The sequence below is a fragment of the Sturnus vulgaris genome, chromosome 8, assembly GCF_052056855.1.
Source record: "Sturnus vulgaris isolate bStuVul1 chromosome 8, bStuVul1.hap1, whole genome shotgun sequence".
Classification (NCBI taxonomy): Eukaryota; Metazoa; Chordata; class Aves; order Passeriformes; family Sturnidae; genus Sturnus; species Sturnus vulgaris.
Window position 1 is genome coordinate 16,884,064 of NC_142250.1, and position 24,625 is coordinate 16,908,688.

General features: G+C 42.9%; 1 protein-coding gene and 1 long non-coding RNA gene across 5 annotated transcripts in view; one reads left to right on the top strand and one right to left on the bottom strand.

Annotated features, from left to right (window-relative positions):
* The window catches only part of LOC148223010 (uncharacterized), a 69,084-nt gene that overhangs the window by 10,863 nt on the left and 33,596 nt on the right, over positions 1-24,625 (bottom strand). For all 3 annotated transcript variants that reach the window (XR_015805140.1, XR_015805139.1, XR_015805138.1), the window contains one exon: positions 22,438-22,700. This is a non-coding gene — a long non-coding RNA (uncharacterized LOC148223010). The remainder of the gene's footprint in view (positions 1-22,437; positions 22,701-24,625) is intronic.
* On the top strand, positions 546-23,554 carry LOC106855319 (dual specificity protein phosphatase 13B-like). Of its 2 annotated transcripts, XM_088168943.1 has the most exons (5): positions 546-918; positions 6,487-6,515; positions 19,798-19,993; positions 21,117-21,337; positions 22,464-23,554. In XM_088168943.1, exons 3-5 carry the CDS (start codon positions 19,827-19,829, stop codon positions 22,688-22,690), a joined length of 615 nt encoding a protein of 204 aa, XP_088025069.1. In that variant the 5' UTR covers positions 546-918; positions 6,487-6,515; positions 19,798-19,826; the 3' UTR covers positions 22,691-23,554. The 2 variants fall into 2 exon arrangements, with proteins under 2 accessions (XP_088025069.1, XP_014735373.1); XM_014879887.2 differs by lacking the exons at positions 546-918; positions 6,487-6,515 and adding an exon at positions 13,111-13,457.

A 24,625-nucleotide genomic window follows, 5' to 3' on the forward strand; every position in this document is an offset into this window, starting at 1 on the left:
GACGAAGTCAGTAGAAATTAGGTCTGTAACAAGAGGAGAGCTTTACATGAGCTGTGTAACATCTTGCCACAGGATGCTGCAGAGAGTAAATGCCTATAGACATGCAAGGGGCAACTGGAAAAGTTTGTGGGACAGAAATCCATTCAGGGTTACCAAATACTTAGAAACTCCATCCAGATCAGCCAGCTGGAAGCTGGGAGAGTGTTATAATTATTATATACACAAGTATAATTAATGCTTGTGTGCTCTTATATTCTGTAGGCATCCACTTTCAGCCATAGTCAAGCACAGAGCAGTGGGCTTGGTGAACCTTGGGTGAGGCCCAGAACAGGTGTTCTCATGGTGTTTACTTTGAACTCACCCTCAAGCTGTGCTGTCCCCTCTTTCCCGGTAGCTTATTATTAGAACTGGGTCACATGAAGCATTTGGGACTGCGTCTCGGTATCACTGCCTGACATTTCTTTCACAAGGAAAGCTCTGTGCTGGCAGGAACAGCATCATAGCTTATGTGAGGACGGGAGTAGCATTTTTTGCATAAGATCCACTTAGAGCAGAACGTTCATTTTTCTGGCTGCTCCCCATTGCGTCAGGGACACAGTGCTGAGCTAATCCAGGGAGGCGTCAAGGCGCGAGCTGTATTTAGAGTCAGCCACCTGCTTGGGAACATCAAGCGGCACAAAGAGCCTGCTTCAGCAAAAACCTGCCCTGTGCATTCCACAGCAGCGGCTTCCAGCAGGCCCTCCCTCCTCTGCATGAGGCCTCCAAAGGGCTCAGCACCTGAAGACAGACCCTGTGAGCCCAGGAATGCTCTGAGCCTGGCACTCCCTCTGCCCAGGAACTGCCAGATATTTTGGACAGCTGCAAGGTGGAATTAAATCACGTGGGTGAAGAGTGGCCTAATCTCTACGTAGGCAATATGTAAGTGTTATTTGAGGCTGAGCTGTTCTGAAGGGCTGGGGAATACAGTAGTCATTAACATATGCTGGCCAATTTTATATAGTTAGTGTTGGTAATCTTCATTGCCTTAAAATAGACTTAAGATTAGCACAGAAGAAAGCAAAAGGACTATCCATTAAAGAAAGAACCTACTGCACAGAAAAACAATTAAAAAGAGAATTAGATTCTATTGCTTTGTATTATTTTATAATTGTGCAACATACAGATTATGTAAATGCTACAGCATTTACCATCCAAAGCACAAGATAGACTTATGATCCTGAGAAGCCATAAAATTGAACAATAATTGGGGTTTTTTACTTTTTTGGTGTAATTTTAACTAGAAGGGAAATTTTCACACTTAAAAGTATTCTGATTTTGGCTGTTTATATGACAACTTGATTTGCAATTGAAATTTTTACAAATCTATGGATATTCTGAATGACAGCAGACTTCACTATTTCTGAAAACTGTGCAGATGGGTATTTCACTCTGAAGCATAGAGGAAGCATGCATCTGCACTCAACACGTCTAGTGCCCAATATTATGCCAAAACAAGGGCTTTTTCACCATCATCAGGTTGCAAACTTGTTGAAATATCTAGAAATTACAATAATTCCTACAGGAGAGAAGCAGGGGAAACTAAAAACCCTGCTGATTGCCCACTGATAACAGCTAAAAGTGTTTAGCTATGAAACAGCAAAGTAAAAAAATGAGCTAGGTGACGTTGGGGAAATAATCTGCATTTACAAAACTTGGTTTTACAAATTGCTGCCTGCTTGCTGATGTGCCTGCACTGGCAGGCAGGATGTGGCACTGGCAGGTGTCCCTGTGCACTGTGGGTGGGGACACCCAGCAGCAGCACAGCTCCCTGCTCAGAGCAACGTGCAGTGCTTCACTGGGCTCCTGCCTTGGCCAGGGGAGTGGAAACCCACCCTTGCCTTTCCGGTTACACCTTGTAACTACACTTGGAAATTAACTCTTTTACTTATTACAACCATGTGCAGAGATAAGGATTTGTAGAATTGAGCCTGACAGGCAAAGATTTAAGACAAAAATCTCTGAAATTTTGTTCTCTTAACAGTAACATTTGATTTTCGACAGATTTAGATCTTTTAAGATTTAGACCTTTTAAGTGCAGTTTTAAGATCTTCTTTTAATGCCTGGGAGTATACATGTGCCAAACTACTCTTGGATGTTTCTTTCAATCACATTCTGTCTTGTAGGGGGGAAAAATGGTGAGGAATAAAATGAAAAAGTATATAGACAACAACAGTGTGTATGTGTAGTAAGGAAAAGATGAGCTTTGAGAGCATTCAGCTAACAGAAATAAAAATGTAAACAGGTTTCTTTGTTAATGCAACAGCTGATTACGTATATCAGCTAAAATATGAGTTACAGACTGCAAATAGTGAAACTGGAAGTTGATCAAGTACTACAGATAGAAATTTTTTTGTTGTACCAACATCAATAAACAGACAGGAACAACACCTGAGAATAAGGTTTTGTGGGCTCTTCATGAGATAGAAATGGGGAATAGAGACAGTATGTTCATTTAGGGCCCAACCCAGTACTCAGTGAAGTTAATAAACAGTGGATGTTTCTGTTACTGAGCAAACCCATGCCAGCATCAGGACTTGTGCCAGAGCTAAAATAACCTAGAACAGTACCATGTATTGTCACTGCTTGTTTCCCTGGAACCAGTTATGTGCAGTTTCTGAGAAGCTACTTGGAAATCAAAGATCAATCTAGAATTAATGCTGTATTTTATATGAAATATTTCTCATTACACCTTTATCAGAAATCTGATGTTCAGCATCTTTAAACAAGTTAAATATATCTTAAAATAAAGTAGGGATGGCTAACTTCACATGATGACTTTCATCCTGGAGGACTTTGAAGTTGTCAACAAACTGATTATTAAATATTTGTCTGGCTATCAGCCATTGCTGATATAGAAGGCCAAGGCCAAGACCCTTTGGGTTTAAAGGTACAATGTTTTCGGGAGTTAAAATATCCTGCAGAAGTTAAACTTCATGCTGATCTTAAGCAGGCAGGTTTATTAACTGGAGAGTAACCAGATTAGCAAGGCTAATATCACTTCAGAAAAGAGACATTGTACAGTTACAGGCTGAGGCAATATGGTTACAAGCTATGCTGAAACCTCAGTGTGTTCAGTATAACACATTTCAAATCCAGTTATAGAAGGACCTGAGCTACCTCCTGAAGTGAGTTTTTGTAGGGTGTTTGGGCCAGCAGTCTTTAATGTGATTGTAGTCAACTGAAGGCAGTAAAACTTGTTAAACTTACTTCTTTTCAGAAGTGACATAACTTTGAATTCTGCATTTCCAGATATGTTATGAGTATATTCAGAAATTGCAACCTTTTACCATTCTTCTACTACCTTACCTTTTCTTACACCTCTCAAAGGGGAAAAAATGTCTCAAAATGTGGTGGCCACTGGGCTCTACGGACAGAAATACATAATAAGGCAACAAGATAACTTGAGCTACTTGTAATCATGAGTTTTTATAGAAGACACAATCAACTTTGACCTTGTTGCACATTTCTGTACATTCTGTGTGCATTAACAAGGGCAAATGGTGAGTCCCTGTCTGGATGGTAAGCTGCTGCTTTTACACAGCACTACCATTAAGCAATCACAAATTACTTTAGCAGCATTAACTAAATGTCACTCAACCACTCGGGTAAGCCTAATTATCCACTTACAGACATTGTCTTCATTGGCACATGGGAAAACAACAGGATCCTGAGAAATTAGGAGTGACCGACAAAACCATATCCACATCAGATCACACATGGTGTACTGGTAATCATCAGAATGTATCTTGTGTAGCAAGAGAGAAAAAAGAAAAGTAATTATAAAAGGGGAGACAGTTCTGAGCTCTCAGTCAGAAATCACCGATTTTTTTTTTTTTAGATTTTCTATATTGATTTGTCAGAACACATAACAAAAGTAACTAAAAATAGTTACTTTCTAGTTTGAGAAACAGCCAAAAGCTGCAAAGAGCTATTGCAGAGACATGCCAGTTGGCCATTTACAAAGCCTAATGCCATGTGTTTTCCTCTGTTTCTGGACTCAGATCTCTAGTAACAAAAAGCTGTTCTTGATTTATGAAAGGGCTCTATGTAATACCCTGGAGGCTACTTTATCTCAGCTGCTGTAAATTGTATCTCTCAGAGATGAGATGAGATGCAATGTGAGTGAGGCAGAAGTACAAACTTATGCAATCTGTGACCACAGCATTATTCTGTGCAGTCTGGAACAGCACCACATGTATTCCTTTCTACTTTGAAAGGAAAAATCTTTATTGCTGTATTCTTAGAGAAAACAGTTGATCTGCTTCCCTTATGCTGGCTTACCTAATGATATTCTGCCACTTTCCTCTAGGCAATGCTATCCAAAGAGTTATCCAGTCGTGAACAATTTCATCAAGCTGCAGGATTTCCATACTGAACTAAGATACAGTATACACCCATGTAAACTCTAAACTCTTAGGAAATTAAAAGAACACAAAGAGACAAGGAGAAATATCAGACAAACAATCTGTGAGATAAAGGCAAAAGTAACATGACCTAAAGCTTTGGCATCAAATCTATTTTTCCTCTCTGTTTAGGGTATGGAATGTTTCTGAATTTTGCATGCTCCTGTCATTCCTCAGTCAGCAAACGAAGGCAGCAAATATGCTAGGTGCTCCTCTGGCATACATTCCTAACTTGCTGTCCATTCTGCTCATTAAAACCCAACTCCAGGAGAAAATAGGCCCTTGTTTAAAATTAAAGATTCTAAGTATACACAAAAAGATGCTAACCTGTTTTGCTCATTTGGATCAGCAAATTAAAAAGGGGGAAATATTTCCCAACCTGTACAGGAAGTCGCCCAGATAGGAGGCAGTTTTCTCACCCTGGTGATGATAGATGCTCAATGGCTGAGGACTTTCTAGAGGTAATTTCTTCTTGCCATGCCCTCTGCCCAGCTCTGTCTCAGCGTTATGGACCTGAGAATTTCTGCAAATGTAATAAATTTTCAGCCATAAATTAGGCATTTCTCTCATGCTCAAAATTCCCTGTTCCCACCAAAATTCTTATTACTTCAACGTTGCCATGCCTCTAGCACTAGTGAACATGGAAAGAGACAAGTTATTTAATTTTAATGGAGTATTTCATAAAGGAACTGCTCTTTTAAGCCTACTCTGCTGGCTCAGAAGGAAGGTTTCTCCCAGTACCCTGTCTTTTGTCAATGTCTCACCAAGGAGAGGGGACTGTAAAGAAAAAATCAGAACTACCCCAAGATAGTTCTCATCTTAGAGCATTTGTTTGGAAAGTAAATTGTAGTTTTAGACTGAAGTCCGAAACATGCAGAGGTAAAATACCTGGGGAAAGTTGCTGGTGGCAATTCAGCATCTCAGCAGAATTCCATAGCATTTGCCCAGAGTCCACTTGCCACATGCATGCATCTCTGGAGAACATAATGCAGTGCTGCATCAGAACACCAAAGCTAGGGGCCACACTAGTCCTTGTGGAAATTCCCACCCCAAACCAGCAGTGTAACCCAGGGGTGAATTTGCCCTCCTAATTCCAAAAGGAGACGTCTGCCAAGGACAGTATGGCCTTAGAGGCACACATTGCTGGCAGGCTCTCAAGTGTCAAAATAGAACCGGCTCTGCCAGCCACATAGATCCCGTGCTTCGCAGGCAGCACATAGACAAGGAAAACAATCAAGTTGTCGGGTGGAAAAAGCAGCTTCCCGGGATCACTCTGACCATGGTGTGATTGTGATCAATCCACATTGGCAAGTATCATCTTTCCACGTGTGTCTCGCCTCCCGCAGGCTGCCTGCGGAGAGCAGCTCGGGCAGGCTGATGCATGCTTGTTATTGCCGGCGTAAATATCTCTGCCTTGTGCTATTGTGGCACAAAGCAGCTGGACCATTTGAAAATCATTTAAAAAGCACTATAAAATTAGGGCTCCAGTGCTCTTATTTTATGGCTTTCACGAGCAGCCATTGCCTAGAGAGAAATTATCCTCTTTATTTTCAAGGCTAAAGGTTCTTTTAACATTCATCAAAATCAAAGTGCACCCTTGGTAACACGTTGAGCTGTTACTTATTTAGTACAGACTCTTTACCTTCTGCATAATATCACATTTGAGATCTCAGTTCTTCATATACAACTCATTTCATTGTGTCTGCTGCTGTTTTCACCAAGTGAATTTGCAGTTTCAAGAGAGGCTGGATGATGCACTGAAACATATTCTTTCCATAATTCCCTTTTTTTCTTTTCTTTCTTTTTTTTTTTTAATTTTTAGAACAATAGCCTGGAGTGTTTTTGTTTCTGATCTTTCTATAAAAATGGCCAATTACCTCTTTGGCAATGGATTTGCACAGACCAATTAAGCACTGTAAGTGAAAGATTTTCAAGGGCAGAAATAATACTTAGGTCCATAACCTGATTGACTCACTTTGAAACATCTCAGTGTATATAAAAAAACTGTCTCTGATAATTTTTTTTTCCATTCTTGTTTTCACAGACAGTTTCCTTACCAAACTGAGGAAAACGGTGAGTGAACCAAAGCAGCATGACAAAATGAAAACAGTACAAAGGGAAAGCCATTCTTTTTAGGAAAAAAAAAAGAGATGCACAGTTGTATCAACCATACTTAGAGCTCAGATCTGAAGGACTTAGGAAGAGACACTGCATGAAAGCATCCATGAGCCAGCCACAAAGGTGGCAAGTGGGGAATGGTAAGGCCCTGCACATGCTCTGTGCTGCAGCTCAAGAAATTACTGTGTGCCCCTCTGTTGTTTAACCTGCCTTACGTTTCTGTAAGAGACTGGTCACCTTATTATCCGGAAATCAAATACAGACTGAAGATAAACATTTACAAAGTCATAACCTTAGCTCTGTTCTCATGGTTCCCTCTTTGGCCAGGATTTTGTCTTTATGTTCTCTGGGGACAGCAGGCTCACTCCTGTGCCAAAAGGCAGCACTCTTTCAGATGCCTGCAAGGAGGGTGGTTGCTCCTGATAGATCCTGCTGTGAAAGCATGTGTAGTCACACAGAGCAGCTGTAAAGTCAAGATGCACCATCCTGCCTGAAGGAGATGTGAGCAGGCAGAAGGCAAGGCTGCCTGTGTGCAAGGGGAGCTCTGTCACCATACCAGCACCTCTGAGAGCAGAGGAAGTTGGAGTTTTTAATGACAGAGATTTTGCCTGTCATCACCCAGTCTGGGATTCCCTCAAGGGAATGGTTAAGCTAACAGAGGAACGAGATGAAGTTACTTGGTAATCACTATTGTTTATGACCCTAGAAAGGCAGAAAATGGGACAGGCATGACAGACATCTTCATGAAGGAAGGAGGTGGGACAGACATTAAGTCAGGATAAGAAAAGCACCTCAGCTCTGTGACACATTTTTCTGTTCCAACAGTCAGCAACCACCTTCCTGTGCCTGACAGTCTCAGAAATAGAGAGAAGGGCCCAATTAAGCTCATGTAGCTATGGGCCCCTGCATTTTAGACCAGATTAGATCTTTTGGTTAAGACTGACTCATCCAATCTCAGCCCTTACTTGTGGCGATAGTGAAAAGTGGCAGGAAAAAAGCAGTGATCAGTGTAGCCCTCTCAAGACCTGATCCAGCACCACAGGTGTGATTATGTCACCTGTGCAGGGGGTTCCTCCCCTCAGAGCTGATGTGCACATGTGTTTGCTCCCTCTCAAGCATATACGCCTTGCTCAACAGACCAAAAATTAAAAACTCAGAGTTTTTATCCAGTAGAATAGAATAGAATAGAAAATCCCTTTACCCAGTAGAATAGAAATAGAAAATCCCTTCTACCCAGTGGTTTCAAATTCCTGAAAAGCCCTGAATTTGCTCTTGCTTTGTGGATAAACTACCTGTGGTAGTTTATGTGGTAGTTTTTTAATGGTAATTTTGCTAAAAAAGATAGCAAATTGACACTTGCAGTTAATGCTTAAGTGCTGAAAGGGGAGGATTTTCCTTTCAAGCACCAAAGGGGAACAGCTGTATAGAGAGTGTTGTTTTCCCTGTACACACTTATCTACTAACACCTCAATGTGTAAAGGCTTGCTCACCTCACATCCAGAGAAGAATTAAGCATACCCTGGAGCTGTTTTGACCTAGATGATCAGTTGCTGAAAGCCTGTCAAAAAGGACTCAAGTTGCAGGATGTCCTGCATGAACTAAATTCAAAGTAATTTTGTGCTCATTTAAACCTATTAATTTCAAGGGAGGTTTAATCTACCTTTAAATAGCAGATGGGAACCCATAACTCAGAGGTGGGCAGCCAAAGGGCAGAAGAAGGCTCCTGGATGCTGGCAGTATTCTTGTGGTGTTGCCAGCAGCTGCAGACCTTCCATCACTTGTTTTCCTCACAAAATGAAGCTGCTAACTGCAGAACCAAGCTGGGACCAAAGTAATTTTACCAAAAGAAGCAATACAAGAAAGAATACCTTAAAAATCCAAGTAGGATCAGAATGTGGAGAGGAAAGGTGTGAAGCATTGGGATCTGTGTTAGCATCATCTCAGGGTGCTCCTGCCCAGATGATGGGCACCCGTATCATCACTTCTTTTCCCTCATCATCACAACAGTTGCAAGTTGCTTTAAGCATTTTGCCTTTGCTTTTTCACTCTTGATGCCTTATCATTCTACTCCATGTTGCCACCATGAAATTAATCTTGGTTCTTTGTGACAAATGTATTGCCAGCCCGGGAGGCAGATTCTGAATGCTTGGTGCCCGTGTTATAGAATTCAGTACTTAGTAATGAGTAGTGTGGACATAGCATTCATAAGACAGGTGGAAAAAGAGCCAATGCAGGTTGGACCTGAAGGGGTGGCTAGTTATTAATTTTCCATCAGGCCAGAGCAGAGTCTAGAGGAAGCCAGCATAAGAAACAGGACAGCTGTGTATCCTCCAGCTTTTGGCTTTCAACAGATTGGCTACTTCTTAAACCTCTTGGTACTTTTAATTACTACAGACTGAACAGAAGAACTGGTCCTAGCACAAAAGTCCCTAATTGCCCTCATGCCCCCAACAAGCACCTTGCCTCTATCAGTTCCAAGGATGTTAGCTCAGGCTATGGAGGAAAAAAAGAAAAGGAGGGATGAAGGCTGGGTGACAAAGAAAGGTGAATGGATAGCTGAGGAGCAGGCTGGATGGTGAAGAGGAAGGCTAGATAGTGAGGAGGAAGGCTGGATGGTGAAGAGGAAGGCTGTGCTGGAAGAGGCTTTGGAGAGCCACTGCCATGACCAGGAGCTTTGTCCCCTCACCAGAGGAACTGCAAAGGCTACTGAAGAATGTTCTGGATGTGTCAGTGAGGGAAGGCCAGGCCAGGCCATGTTGGGCAGCAGTGGTGTGGCAGGGCCAGGGCCGGGACCGGCGGGTCTGTCCAGTGCTGCCATTCAGAATTAACTTCTACCAGTTAATGAGCTGGTAATTGCCATTAACCTACAATAATATTTGTGAATTTTCCATAGCTTTCTTTTATCTGTTAGAAGAATGCAGGGGAACCACCACACTGGCTGCTGAAGAGGAATGCCTTTGGATAACTCAAAGCCCCCAGCCAGTCTGGTTGTATTTTCCAAACCATTTTCCATTCTTGTAGAGGGTTTCTTTCCTTTAAGAAAAATATTTGAAGTGAAAGCAGCTGGGGAGAGGGCATGAACAGCACAGACTCCTCCATCCTAGTCCTCTTCCAAAGCCCCAGCAGCTCCTGTGACACCCATTGCACAGAAGGGTCAGTTTTCCCAGGAGATCAGGCAGGAGGGACACTAATTTAAACCCACTGCCCAGCCACCCAGTGCAACCCTGCTAGCCCCCAGGCGTGCCCTCCTGTCCTGCTGTCCCCCATGTCTCCTGCTTCTCCCCGAAGCCAGAGCAGTGTCCTCTGGTTTGGCTCTTTTTCTACTATGGCTGGAGGAACAGGGAATGGGAAGAGAACCATATTTTGAAGAAGACAGTATAAAAGACTAAAATAACCACCCTGCTTTTTAGTTTAGGTGAGTGCACTATGTCTTGGACTGGTTTGCACAACAGATTTTGCCAGCAGAACAAAACCAGGCCAAACTGCACAGTGTACAGGAAAAAATGAGCACTGTCACAGGCTTCTCTTATACAGGAAACCTGCATGGAAAAGGATACGGTGTAGATATTTTGATGTATACACCCAGGTCAGTCGATATTAATCTAAATAATTCAGTGCTTTTCAAATTTTTCTTCCATCCAACGTACACAGTTTCTTGTAAGTTCTCCCTTCAAATGCCGGCCAAGAGTGTATTCTGTCCTGTGATGCCCATCGCTGTGTATTTTTAAATCTCCAATATAGTTTTTTCCTGCCATCTTGTGGCAGCAGGAAAAATCACGGCATTTCCCTAGCACAGCCTGCTGGCCTAAGACAAGGGTTGTCAGTAAAAGTCTAATCTATAATTAGACTACTTGGCATCATTGCAAAAAACTACAGCCTCTCTTGCATATTTAAAAGCTTGACTAATTCTTCCAGCTCTGCAAGTTGATCTTGTAGCGGGGGTTCTTTGGTTATCCCAGAGCAAAATGTCTGTTTTGTAGACCTTGTGTTTTCTGCTGTCTATAAAGAGTAAAGGAGAGTTGCATAACAGTTGAGACTTTATTATGTTATGACGACTTCATCAAGTGAACCCTAAATATTTTGAAAAGGCTCATTTTTGCCAGCGTTGCTCTCAGTCTTCATAGCTCTTAACAAAGCCATCTTTGTTTCCTATCAAACCATAGGAAGATCTTGTCTGACAAGCATGTAAAGCTTTTCCTTTTACTGCAACCACTATTGCTGGCTGTTCTCTCAATGTAAACACCGCAAAACCTGTCCAAACATCCTGCATTGTTTGCTTAATTCTAAACCAAAATATTTTCATTATTTTGTTAAAAATGTGTATAAAATTTATATAAGACTGAATCTAGGTTCCTGGTTCTAGGTTTCCCCTCTTTTCCTGCAATTGCACAGAGGATTTTTGAAAATGAATACTTTTGATCCCAACTCTCCTGCCACAATAGCTCTTCCCCATATAGTTGAGGTAAAAATATGAAAATTACATATATGATAATTTTTAAAAATTCAAAAATAAAAAAATGCCACTATTTTCCCTTAAAATAAATGCAAAATTCAGAGCCAGTAAGAAAAAACTAGTCACTACTTACTAAGAAAATTTCCAGCCTGCAAAGAGAGTATAAATAAAAGCTCTTCAAAGCTTTGCTCATTTTCACAAGCACCCGCAAAAATGACTGCTTGGGATGCCAGACACTGGAGAGAAGGATGTTAGTGCTATTTATAGCTCACGGGTGGCTCCTATTGCCATTGTACCTGAGAATGTCGCAGTCCTTAATGCATTCCTGCTCGCAGCAACTTTCTCAAGCAGAGGACAGCCTTCCCAAGGCTGTGCTGGAGGCACGGAGGTTTGCTTTGGGAAAATGGACCATTACATTTGCGGTGTGTTCCCAAACTGTCTGCTGTAAACCACCTGCAGCAGGCACAGCCTCCAGCAAGGACATGCTCCTTCCTTCTACCTGTGCTCAACTCTCCCTCTTGGGAGCCTCCCTGAGGCTGCTGCTCTGCTGGAGGCTCTTCTCCCCTCCATCACCTTACCTACCAGCCTTGCCATCCATCTACAGTCCACCCCAAGCCACAGCACGAAACACAATCAGAAAAACAACAGCATAAAACCTGGCAAGATAAAGTGAAAATACTCTCCAAAAACTTGCTGGCATAAAACAACCCTTGCTTGTGCCCTGCCGGACCAACTGCAAGGCTCGCATAGCCTCAGTCTCAGGAGTGGGGCAGCACCGTGCTGCCTGCTTCTCACTCAGATATTGCAGCAGGGCCAGGCAGGGAAACTCCTGCCCAGTGACCCTGGGACTGGGCATTCCATGGAGCAGCAGCACGTTCCCTCTGCCCTTGACCCCTCATCCCTCACAGTCTGGAGAGGCAGCTGCACACTCTGCTTTACCCACGACTCCTGATGAGGCATTTTCTACTTCACTCTGATTTACCTGGCACCCTGATACCAGGGAGGTGCAACAGGAAAACCCCTCACAGTTTTATTTCTTCAAATTTAAGGTAAGAAATTAGGAGCAAATACTCATCAGACACATAATCAAAAGTTTGTAAGAGACAGGAAATCCCAGTTCTACATCTTAATATCTCTTTTTAGTTATTCTCGTGTGTTCATTAGAGGTCAATTCCTTTGTGACACACAATCACTCTTCTTAAAAGATGACTTAATCAAAATCAAATAATTATTTTAAAGTCAGCAGTTGAAAAAAAAATCAAAAGAAAAAACATTCCACTCTGCCCCAACAGAGCTGAGAATGTCACTGGAAAGCTCTGTGATATGCCTGAAAAACTCAAGTGCCAAAATAGATCTTCCACTGTAGAGTTTTGAAGTTTGCTCTTGATTCCATAGCAAAGAATTTGTACAGCTTTGTCAACCTTAGAAAAAGGTGCCTTTTTTGTATGTACCCTTACAAGAAAGGCAAAGCAAGGAGAGCACTTTACTGCTTATGTTAAAAGTGCAGGGAGAGACAGCTCAAAGCTACCCCTGTCAAACGACTGAGGAATATCAAAACCCCTTTCTCATGCCTTCAAATATTCTGAAATCTTGCAAACTTGACAGCATTGTCAATTTTGTATTGACAGCAGCAGTCAGATAAAAATCATTTGAGGAGTAAATCAAGGAGATGAAAAAAAACCCTTTAATCCACAGTCACACAAATCCATACTGCCTGCAGAAATGCGAGTGCTTTGGAGCCCTTTTTAATAGCAATATATTAACATCCTTGTTTGTCTTTCCTGAAGCTTGCAAGACATTATTTCCCCGCATCCCTCTCTCAGTCTGGCCTCTTTGACACCATTTTTATCAGAACTGCCCATAACTTACACCTATCGACAGCCTGTGACACCACTGAAGTCTTGGCACAGCACTGGCTGTGACAGCACTCACTGAACTGTTATCAATATCAAGGTCATTTTGTTTTTCTTGCTCTCACTGCAGCTGCAGCTCCTCTGCCCTCAGGGCATGAGCTGCCCAAGAAAGCTTTCTGCCTAAGCTCCTCCACAGCCTCTCTGCTCCATTACTGGCGTTATATAAGATTAGAGTGAAGTTTCTACTATTAGAAGCAGTTAGCTGCATGGTGATTGTGTGCTCCCCTGATTACAGCATACAGCACAGTTATGGCTGCTGGCAGCAGGATTTAAGACTAGACAATTTTAATTCAGGGAGAAGCATGGGCACAGTTGAGATGCATCAAAAGAATCAGTAGGTTTGGGGGGCTTGAATTCCTAACTGTGGCACCCCGGACAGGAACGCCCCAGAGGAGAAATAAAGGGGAAAGCATCACCCTAGGCTCGACAGATATCCACAGACAGTCGGAAATTGTGCTAGGAGCCTGTGGAGGGCAGCGCTGTCTTGCTGGGGATGGTTCATTCCATAGCTCAGAGATGCCAGCTGCTAAGGTAATACTTCTTTTTTTATCTCTTTAGAATCTGAAAGCTGCAGATGTAAAAGCTGGCGTCATGCCACAGCCATGACCTGTCACTGCCAGCAGGACTCCCCATTTTTCCAACTAGTGCCTCCATTTTTAAGCCATCCTTTCCTGCAGCCTTAGCCGTGTGTGTGGGCGAGTGCTACTTCCTAGGCTGCGTGACTCAAATAGGAGGGTTGGGGGAGGCGGGAGGGGGACAACACAAAGGTTCTTCCCCCTTGCAATGACAAGAGTTTTGGGAAAATATGTGCAGATCTATTACATTGCAAAGAAGAGGAAATGCTCTCCAGGAGAGCTTCTGTAAGGTAGCACCCTCTCCCCAAAAACTAGCAAGGCACAGGTGAAGCTCACCCCACTAAGCTGAGCAAGCTGTGCCCCCCCGGGGGCTTGCCTTGTCCAAGGATAACAGTGGCTGTGTGGCTTGGGATGGGGCTGCTGGGAGGCCTCGCTGGGGCTCCCTGCCGCACCCAGGGGCCCTTCTGAGCTGAGATGCTCGTCTCCATTTCCACCTGCATGCCTGTGTCTGGCCGTGCACACCCCCTGTCTTCCCACTTCACCCGGGACCTGCCTCACCACCAGGAGCTCTCCTGGCTATCCAAACCCTGCCTGAGGCTGCTTGCTCGCACCTGCCGTGCCCTGCGATCGCTCCCTCTACTGAAATGGCCCTGTGCACTCATGCCGTCCCCTCAGCCCCATGGGCAGCCGTGCGCAGGAGCAGCAGGGCTCACAGAGGAAGGAGCCTTTAGCTCTCCAGCCCAGCTCAGGCTCCTTGCCAGCAGAAGTTGGTGCCTTCCAGCTCAGTCTGGAGAAGTGCAGAGGGCCCCATCATAAATGTCCGAGGCCGGATGTGAATGGAGATGTCAGGAGGGAGACCAAGCAGTGAAGAGGTGTGAAGACTCAGATTTTCTCCCACCCTGTAAAACACGGTTGCCAGTGTAGGGTGAGGGGCATCTGCAATCTGAACTGGGCTGGGCTGAGGGGGAAGCCGTGGAGGAGGCTTGGAGTGCTCTCCTGCTCTTTCCTGACACTGCGGTTAAAGGGCGGGCTGTGTTTTCCAGAGCCCTCTATCTGGCATCTTTCCCAGCTAGTAAATTCTCTTAAAAACTGAACCAAACAGAGCTTTAATTGTACATTCTGCTTTTCTCTTCACTCCAAAATAATGGCAATAGCATTTATACAGTGCTGCATTGAACACATACCCACACTGAGGCTGAGGGACCGATTCTGCTTTCCATTATTCAGGGGCACTGCCTCTGGTGAGGCAGATCAGAGTTTGAACAGTGAGCTGGAGCAATGAACTTCTACTATTCCCTGCTGTTTGACTGTGGGCAAAATAAAAGGCCATAATATATGACGCAGTCAGCCAAGAAAGAAATATTGCTCTGCCATGTGCACAGTCTACACCAAGACAAGTCCAGGATCTCATTTCTAAATTCCCATAGGTACCTCATTTAAACCATCAGCCATAACCTGCTTCTCATTTTCAATACCACTTGGTATTAGAGCTGCAGTGAAACGCTGGTGAGAGATTCTAATTCCTGCAAACAAGCCCCTGTAGGCTTGCAAGGAAAACAGAGAGTTCCCTTCTCGGTTGCCTGCTAGGTTCCCATCTGTCTGTTTTAACTTTGCTATTGCTTTTAAATGTGCCTGTTTCTGCACACGAAGCTTTCAGCTCTACCTCAAGAGACTCCTGGGTTCTCTTAGTGTCAGATTCTGACCAAAGTGTAGAGACACAGACTGGGTCTTCTTAACAAAAAGGAAGATCATATTTCACATTTTAGTATCTAAAAGATTAATTCCACTACCATGATCATTTCTTTGTGAAACATACTTCTCTCCATCTGGAATTTTCCATCAGGAGAACAAAGAGCCATAGTGTTACACACTACTTGAGAGAAAAGAGCAAGGAATGTAAAAGATGAGTGCAGAGATGCTTGCTAAGAGAAAATAGAAGAAAAAAACAGAGTAGACAGCATTTTCAAATGCCTCAATATGCCACTTTTAAATTTTTTTCCCTTCCACACGAATTATATTCTGACTCCATGCTTTGGAATTTTGAACTATTTAGTTTGTCAGGTTTTTGATACAGGGAATTTAGGATATTTGGCTGCAGGAGCTTTCTGTATCATGTTATTGTTAGGTAGTGTTTGTGCTATTGTAGTAACCACAACTGTGCCTGAGGCTCTCAATAATCTCATGCTGCTGAAAGACACCTGTCCCCATCCAGGCTATCAGCATAACCACAGCAGAGCTCTGCCATCCAGGAAGGTGCTAGCAAAAGGGAAAGAGGAAAGATGATGGGAGTCCAACTGATGCCCTGTCAGACTCCTCTTGGGACTCCAGACATCCATTTAATCTCTCTACAGCTCAGTTCCATCTTGAGGAGACAAGGGAAGAACCATGGCAAAATGGCAGGAGGCCCTGCTACAGAAGTGAAAATTTGAGCTAGGCAAATAGATGGCTACTCAGTTTGTGGTCATTTTTAGTTAAATAAAACATATTTTTCTCAACCAGGAACAAGCCATTTCATCTTGTTTTAATGTTTTAAAATATTTTATGCAATGCAGGAGAACAAATTCCAAAACAAAGTAACTGAATAGAAAAACGGAAATGGTAAATTTTTTGAAATAATAAAATTAACTATTTCATATACAATACAATACTACAATATTGGAGTGTTTGTGTTTTTATCCCCAAAACTTTGCTGAGTTTTTTTCCACTGGAATCTGCAAATGCAACAAAAATCTGTTAAATGCTGTAGCTAATTCAAATCACTTGGGATTTGTGCGGGATTTTTCTTTTCTTTTTTTTTTTCCAGAGATGTTCAATAGAAAATGTCAATTGTTTCCACCATAGAGAGAGAAAGGAAAAAACCCAACAACCCCAACAAACCAAAAACCAAACAAGCTTTGCAGACTATAGTATTCAAGTGACTGGACAATACTGTGGAGATACAAAGCTCTACTAGGTTGTCGTAGACAAGGTTCTGGCATGACTGGGTCCCTCAGGAGCTGCACCCAGCTGCATGCAAACAGCAAGAAGTCATTCACAGCCCCTCCTGGCTGCTCCCTGCAGCCAGGCAAGGTCACCCATAGACATCTCCAGCCTGGACCTCCAGGGCAACTCCTGGACCACACCACTGGCTCCACAGCCCAGACAGGAATCCAAGCTGGTCCTGGCCATTTGGGGTGTACCCAAATGCTCCAGGTGTTTGGGAAATGATGCAGAATGACAAGACAGTTTTACAGCTTATGTGCTACCTTGTATTTTGTGGATTTCCATTAAAATCTCTCTCCAGCCTCAAGTGTCTCCCATAGGTTGAATTTTTTTGTTTCCGTTGTTTTACTTTAAGCAGAAAAAAAATAGGAGAGAAAGATAGATAGATAGATAGAAAGAAGCTAATGAGATGGCTATAGTTTAAAAGAAAAGTAATCCTATCCAACTTGTGTAGTCTAGATCTCTGCAGAAAATGTTAGTGACCTTGTAAGGCAAAAATTTTTCCCTCAGGTACAGAGATTCCTGCCCTCCTGCTGTCACTGACTGCTTCCAACTAGAGCAGCTTCTGGGAGCCACCCAGAGGGACAAGCTTAGAGAAATGTAATCAGTGGCAGCACTTTTGCTACCTCTGCACTATCTTAAAGTAGAAGGTGGGGGGAAACCTTCACCAAAGTCCCTGGCCTTCAATTAAAAAATTCATGTTGCTTTCCTCATTAGTCCCATCATCTGCTATAGCTATTTCCAAGCCTACCCTGATGGCCCTGCAGAGCAATCCAGCTTCAAGGCCAGTGCAGTGCAGGCAGGAGCAGTGTTCTTGGGAGGAGCCATTCTTGTGTTGACACAAGGAGCTCACTTGTCTGACATTAGGCATGTGAACAAAACAATGTTGGCACACTTTTTGGAAAGAGGATTGCTCTATGAAAGGGAGCTCTGTTGCAAAGCAATTCCCTGGCTTCAAAGGCCAGAGTCACCCATGAAGTGTCACTGGCACTAAAATTACTCAATTCTGGGAGAAGTTCCACTAAGTCAGGTCTTGAACAAGAGACCACACAATCTAATTCTCTTTGCTCATCAACTCCATTACTGTAACTAACTGAGAGGCTACAATAGAAGTTTAAAGCAACAGGGTCTAGGAGAAGTGAAAGTTTGGTACACATCTGCTCCACAACTTCAGCCCTTAAGCATTTGCAGCAACTCAGAGTCAGCCACACTCCTGGAAAATGAGCCTGTGGTCTTATGAATCTCCTGATGGAGAAGTTGTATTATCTTATTCTTGATTTTCTTTTATTACTTCAGCTTAACGTTCTGTGTCGGTGAAAGTACAAACAGGTCATCATGAAGATGCTGGCAGTAGCTCTTGAGCACAGTGCACGACTTTCACAAGGCAGTAAAACCTGTAGGGCAATGCACAGTATCTGTTTCTGTGCTATTCTTCATGCTAATCTGGGCTAGGATTGCACAACATACTCCTTTAGCAAAGCTCTTGATCTTATATTATCTGACCTGAAAAATTCGTAGGCTTTTATCTCTATATTTCTCTCTACTTCCCTGCAGTTCTTTTCCTCCACCATTAAAAGTAAAACCAGTCATTTTTTTTCTATGTCTCCCATCATTTTTATTGTGCTTTTCATATCTTGCTTATTAAGTAGTTACCCTAGGGAGACCTCTTTCTTATTGGAACATACAAAAAGCTATAACTGTACTTACCATTTGTGGGGAGGAGGAGGGAGGAAGGGGCAAAGGAAGCAAATTTAGACTGAGGTCACAGAAATATATATGTATGTTCAGTAATATGCTTCACATCAACTCTGCTTCTTTTTGTGCAAGCAAAAATATATTCTCTCTTGTTTTCTGCTTATTCCCCAAATCAGCTTACACTGTTAAAAATAACATATGTGGAACAAAGTTGTTGTTTTAGGAGCAACATCCATATGGCTGCTGCTGCTGTGGGGCAGGGGACAGACCAGATGACTTCTGAAGGTCCCATCTGCACTTGTTTTCTAAAATTGCTGAGAAAATAAACCCAAAGTTTAGATTTAGGAATTCAGGCATTAGAGTGAAAGCTGATGTCATATCAGAATAAACACCATTTACCCTACTTTGGGAGGAGTCTTAGTGTGCCTTCCACTCTGATTATGACTCTAGTAAGAACAAGCAACCAAACAAAGCTCATGAATATTTTCAGAAGGCAAGAACAGTAACTCAGGATAATGAGATCCAGGCAGGAGAGATGTTCCTAAAGTCCCAGAGAAGGGACTGCTTGGAAGTCTTGCTCTTGACTGAGCTTTGCTTCCAGCTGAACCATCTGGCCTGGGCTTGCTGAGTCTAAACCAGCAAACAGCATTGCAAAAGGGCTGCCCATATTCCACGGCATGATTTGTGAGGGTTCACAGGTCTGTGATCTCACAGACTGTGAGGGAGCCCTAGATGGGATTCTCAACAGCACAACAACTACCAGAACTTTTAGCTCTATAATTTCAAAAACACTCTTTTTTCTCACATCCTGGGTAAGTATCCTGTCCCTCAGACAAGAGAAATGGCCCCTCTCTGGAGGGAAGTAGCTATCACATTATTTATACAAAGTGGAACAGCTCCCAGAGGAGAGATTGACACAAGCGCAAGAATACCAGTATAGCTAAGTGTCCAGGGATATTCAACTGAAAGAGAACAAACTAGTTTAAATCCTCTCAATTTCTCTTTCTATACACACAGACATGTATCTATATATGTTTATATATGCATGTGATATGTATACATGTATTTATACAGGTAGGTGTGTTTAAACACATCACTATAAATGAAATAAAACTGTATGTACACACTATTTATATGTGAGTACTCATATGCCATACAGATGGCTCTCACATACACATCATAAGATTTTCACCTTGGCCCTAGCAGCTTTGTAAGTATAAGTCAGTTTAATGATGCATTCAAAAACTTCTGGTTTTAACTGATCAGAATTAAGTGTGCATAAATACTCTGGTAGCTCTTCAACAAAAAGAGGAATGATACCTCTGCCTACAAGGGTCATCCAGTCTGCATTCAGGTGGTGCAGATGTTCTTTACCAACAGTGTTACTTGACAAGAAATTAAATCACATTATCTTATGGTGCTTTCTCAGGGGAGAAATTACATGCCTGTAGAGTCCTACCCCTGAGTCAGTTCTGCTCTCTGGATGCTTTTAGCAACACCTGGAGGCCCTGCTGCACAGACTAGTTCTAATAATGCAATCCTATTTGAAGGGTAATGAACAGGTCTACTTTCTAGGGAATAGTATTTCTGTACGAAAATTTCCTTTCAATTCATTTCAGAAAAGCTGTCTCTGATACAGCCTGAGTGCATGCAAGGGAGCAGCAAGATGCTTCACACCAGAAACTCTTCATCTCTGACTAGCAGCACTTCCTATGAAACACCAGCACTATCAGATCTCCAGCAGCTCCTGTGGCTCAGAGGAGGCTCTGATAACCATGTGGACCAAGTCTGGCCAAATATCTACCTGGGAGATGCGTAAGAACTTATGGTCCTATTGTTAAGCCGTTATCAGTCCCTGGAAGGAGGAGGAGGATGAAAGGGTGTGGTACACTGGGGAGCAGCTTTTGGGTCTTCAGGAATGTTTTTGTGATAGGGGCTTCCAAAACTGATGATGTAAAGAGTCTGGATGTCTAGAAAAACATGGCATGCAAAATGGTGACTTACTCATAGTGTGTCTGACTTGGTTTTTTATATTCTTTGAGCCACCATGAATTTGACACGGTAAAAATTATTTATATTCTTGACTAAAGTCCTCAAAGAACCATGTCAAACTGATGTCAATTCTGAGATGCATTAGCTGGCCTGGAAACTGCTCTAAGGCAGCAGACAAGAGGCCAGTAGCCCTAACACTCAAATAGGGGTAGCAAGATTAACACCCAGAAGGAGGAAGACCCAAATGAATTGTCTAACAGTGATCTTGACATTTCAAATCCAAGCCTTCTTTCAAAGATGATACAATTGAAAATATCAATCAGGAATTTTCATGCAAATACCTTATTCTTGTGACCAATAATATTTATTGGTATTTCCTTCCAATTAGATTACTGCAGATTACCTAGCTCATTTTTCATAGCTCCTCCTCCTCATGAATATATCAGTTAAGGTTCAGAATTTTGTAGAATGCCTACAGTCCTAGTTTATGGTGGGAAGTGGGGTTCACCTAGCTGGTGAACACAATGCATCCACTTCATATCCAAACCAGGAACAAGGTGTTGCTGTATCTGTGCGAGTTTCTCACTCTTGAGATTAGGTACACAATGAATGAGAGATTAGCTCTAAAAGTTCCTAAACAAATATTTAAGGAAAATCTTGACCACTTCATACAGTAAGCTACGTTCCCAGGGATTAACTGCTGGGAGGCATTTGCTTAACAAACAGTATCCCACTTGCAAGTGTGTGCAAGCTCCTGCTGCTCTCCACACCTCCATATCACATTTTTCATGCACAAAGCACTATGTGCTTCTTGAAATTTGCTCCTCTGTAAGCAGGATGCAGCTCCTGCATCCTTCCGTAGTGGGAGAAGGCACTAACTTTAAACCATGCTATTTTTGCAGAATGTTAGGAGCGTTGCCAATGTGCCCTTCATGTCTTTCAACAGGTGGGCTGCTAGGAGCAAAACTACACTTCAAAGCCTCAACATTACTCATATCCTTAATGCAGCAGATGGACCATATAGCATCAACACGGGAGCCAAATATTATGCAGATCTGCAAATAGAGTACTATGGAGTAGAAGCATTTGATGATCCTTCCTTCGATTTAAGTACCTTCTTCTATGATGCTGCCAATTTCATAGGCAAGGCCTTAAACTCTCCAGGAGGTAAGAGAGAAGCAAAAATAAGCTTTGGGTGGAAATTTCAACACAAGCCAAATGACTTTTCATTGCAGTAACAGGCACCAACAGAGCTCAGAATCAGCATATGGTTCAAGGCAGCACATGCAGAACCACTGAGCAGAGGATGGAGAAGGGTGCCTATGCCATGTGCTGCACAGAAGGTGGCTGTGCCAGGTCCCCAGGAACTTCAGAAGACTGGCTGCCCCCAGCCCAGCATGGTGGAAAGAAGGGCAAGCTCTGGGACCAGAGTGTAGAGGGAAGGGCAGAGGTTATGGCACTGCAGATGCTGCCCCATGGGCCCATCCTGTAGGAATCAGCAGGATCTGCGTGCTTCCACACATCCCTCCCACCCCTCACACACTCCCAGGGGCTCCAACTGGAGGATCCTGCCCTGCAGGCTGCTCCTGCTCCCTGTGGGAGAAGCAGCACTTCGGTGCTGGCTCGAATGCTTCACATGCTCAAGGACTTCACAGAATTGGAGCTTTATTCAGCCTGTCTATTAAGCTAGAGAAGCAGCAGAAGTTAATGAACTAAGTCAAAAACTACGAGCCTGACCTGCAGCCTGCTGAATTTTTGTCAGCAGAGTTTGGATTATGGCCTAGTTATCATAATTTCCATTTGTTCCAGAGTTTGCTCTGACTCTGACTGGCTGCAGAATCTGCTGCTTTCACTGGAGTGCTTTATTAAATCCTCAGTTATAGCTCACACTGGGCTGCTGAGATATAGTAAATTACAACTCCATTTTTACAGACAGACTATCCCACAGAGTTTGTGGGACTTACCAGTGATCACAGTCAGGGCTGGGCCAAATTTTTCTGCCAAAAGTTGTTTTTTTTTCCACAGAAAATTATACTGACAAGTTTAGTCACAGAAAACTTCTCCTTCCACAGAAAATTTCAACTATTTCAATCTTAGGCCTAAATTAGTTGCAGAAGGTCAGTATGAAATACCACCTTGCCTGAGAGGTGACCTTCCTGAAACCATGAAGATCCACAATTGTTAATATGGCTTTCTTAACTTGCTTCTACTATTTTTTTCCTCCTCCCTTTGTCCCTCCCACCTTAGAAATGCTAAAGCACACTCACCTTGCTGTGCCTTTTCGTTTGTGCAGGTAAGGTGTTCGTTCATTGTGCCATGGGAGTGAGCCGCTCGGCAACTTTAGTGCTTGCCTTTTTAATGATCCATGAAAACATGACACTTGTGGATGCTCTGAAGACGGTGAGTGCTCACAGAAACATCTGCCCGAATTCGGGGTTCCTCAGCCAGCTGCGGGACTTGGACATTAAACTGAATGAAGAGAGGAAAGGAACCAGAGCATCTGCTACCAAAGGCCTGTAAGAGAGTATTGCTGAAACAAAGAGGACAAAATCTTGAGTTGCCTGTATCTCTTATAGATGAACTGCATTTATAAATTTAGGACACAAGTTTATGAGACACCAGGATGCATGTTATTAATAAAAATAGATTTTGCTTGATCTGTCCATTTTGCAAAGCTTTCCTAGATTTAAATTTATGATTGATTGTATACTCTATCCTTCACTCTCCACCTTAAAACATTGCCGTCTGCTAGTTTAGAAGAAAAAAAAATGAAAAAAAGAGAGAGATCAGGTTCCACTTCAGAAATAGCTGTGTTTCAGCAACTAGTGAAGCTCATATCACTTTATGAAGTGTTAGGCTATTTGAGGTGAAAGATGCCATATTATTTATGCTACAGTAATGCTTAGAAGTTTTCTTATGAACCCGCCCCCTACCCCTTCACTCCCTGTATCTCAGAGGGTTTGTATTTTGAGACTTGAATCTGGCACTGGTTAGTTCTTGGTTTTACAATTGGTGGAGCTCCTGAGTTGGGGTAAGAGGCTGTTTTAAAGGCAGAGCAGCTGGGAAACAACATAAGCCACTCTAAGAAATTATTCCAGGTATCTCTACAGGCTTTTCCTTTTGGCTGTTCATCAGAGCTTTTTTCCTCCATGAAAACACATTTCCTTGAGAGGGCATTCAAATATTGTTAATCTTCCATACGAAAAATCATCCAGGAAGTGCTGTAGAAAATGCTTCTAAAGAAGAAGGTGGGTTCCCAGCTAAGGCTGGTACAGGAAAATATTTGACAAGTTCAATGTATCCCGAATTTCTCTGGCAGTTCAAAATCACAAAACTTGGGATTTTCTTTCTCAAAAATAAAAGGTTATTAACATTGCAACATCATATTCTGTGGCATTTGCTTTTGTGAGGTGGACTGAAGTGAAAACTGAAGACACACAGGAATGGCAAGGGAGGTGTTGACAGGCATCAGGCTTTCATCTTTGTGTCTCTGGGCCACCATAAGAGCACTCAATAGCTACTGTCATCTGATGGATCAGTGCTGCCTGGAAACTATGTGAAGCACATCTGGCTTTTGGTTCCCAGAGGACAAGCATTTGCAGCACAAAGCCAGCTCCAAAGCCAGCTGGGGATGGCAGTTTGTATTCCTAGTACCAAACTCAGGAATGCAGAGGCATGAATACTCCCCACTATGTGAGCTGGCTACTCAAAAACAGCACAGCAACAAGGGAAAACATTCCTTGCCGTCTCCAGTCTTCTCGACAAGGTTAATTTCTGCCTTCAGGACAGGCAACTCAGCCTCCTGTATAAGGCTCTTAGGTGACACCTACATCTGCCTTGTGGGCTAGACTATAGGAGTCTGAGCACAAAGCAGAGTATTTGGCACTGAGGACCTGACCATCGCAGAAGGATGTCTCAGGGGGTTTTACTTTGAACTAACCCGGTAGATTGGGCACCCCTGAGCAGCAGTAGTGCAGTACTGGAAGACTTCATTGCTTTAGTTCCCTGCATAAGGAAACCTCCTCATTAGCTCCAGGGATGCTCTGCAAATACAACAAAACCTCAGCAAGTAGGAATAGCCAAATTAAAAGTATGCTTCAGACCCAAAACAAAATTTAATATGCATGTTTCCATTACCAATTAAATCTAACAAAGTGATTAAAACTTTCAGAATAAATCAGGGAAAACCCCCCAGTCATCTATCTACAGACATGCCCCCAGCCTTTTCTTATCCTTCCCCCTCTAGGAAGCAGGAACGAGGCCAACCAGCCATTTTCAGGCTAGAGCAAAGGGCAGAGCTGAGGAGTCGGTGGGAGCACTAGAATACGTGCACATTAGACGCATTTCACAGGATACAAACTTACCACGCTTTGAAAACACTGATTGGCACAACTAGAAATCTGCAGCTTACTCTGATGGCAAAAATAATGTAAACGCAGCAAAGTAACACACACA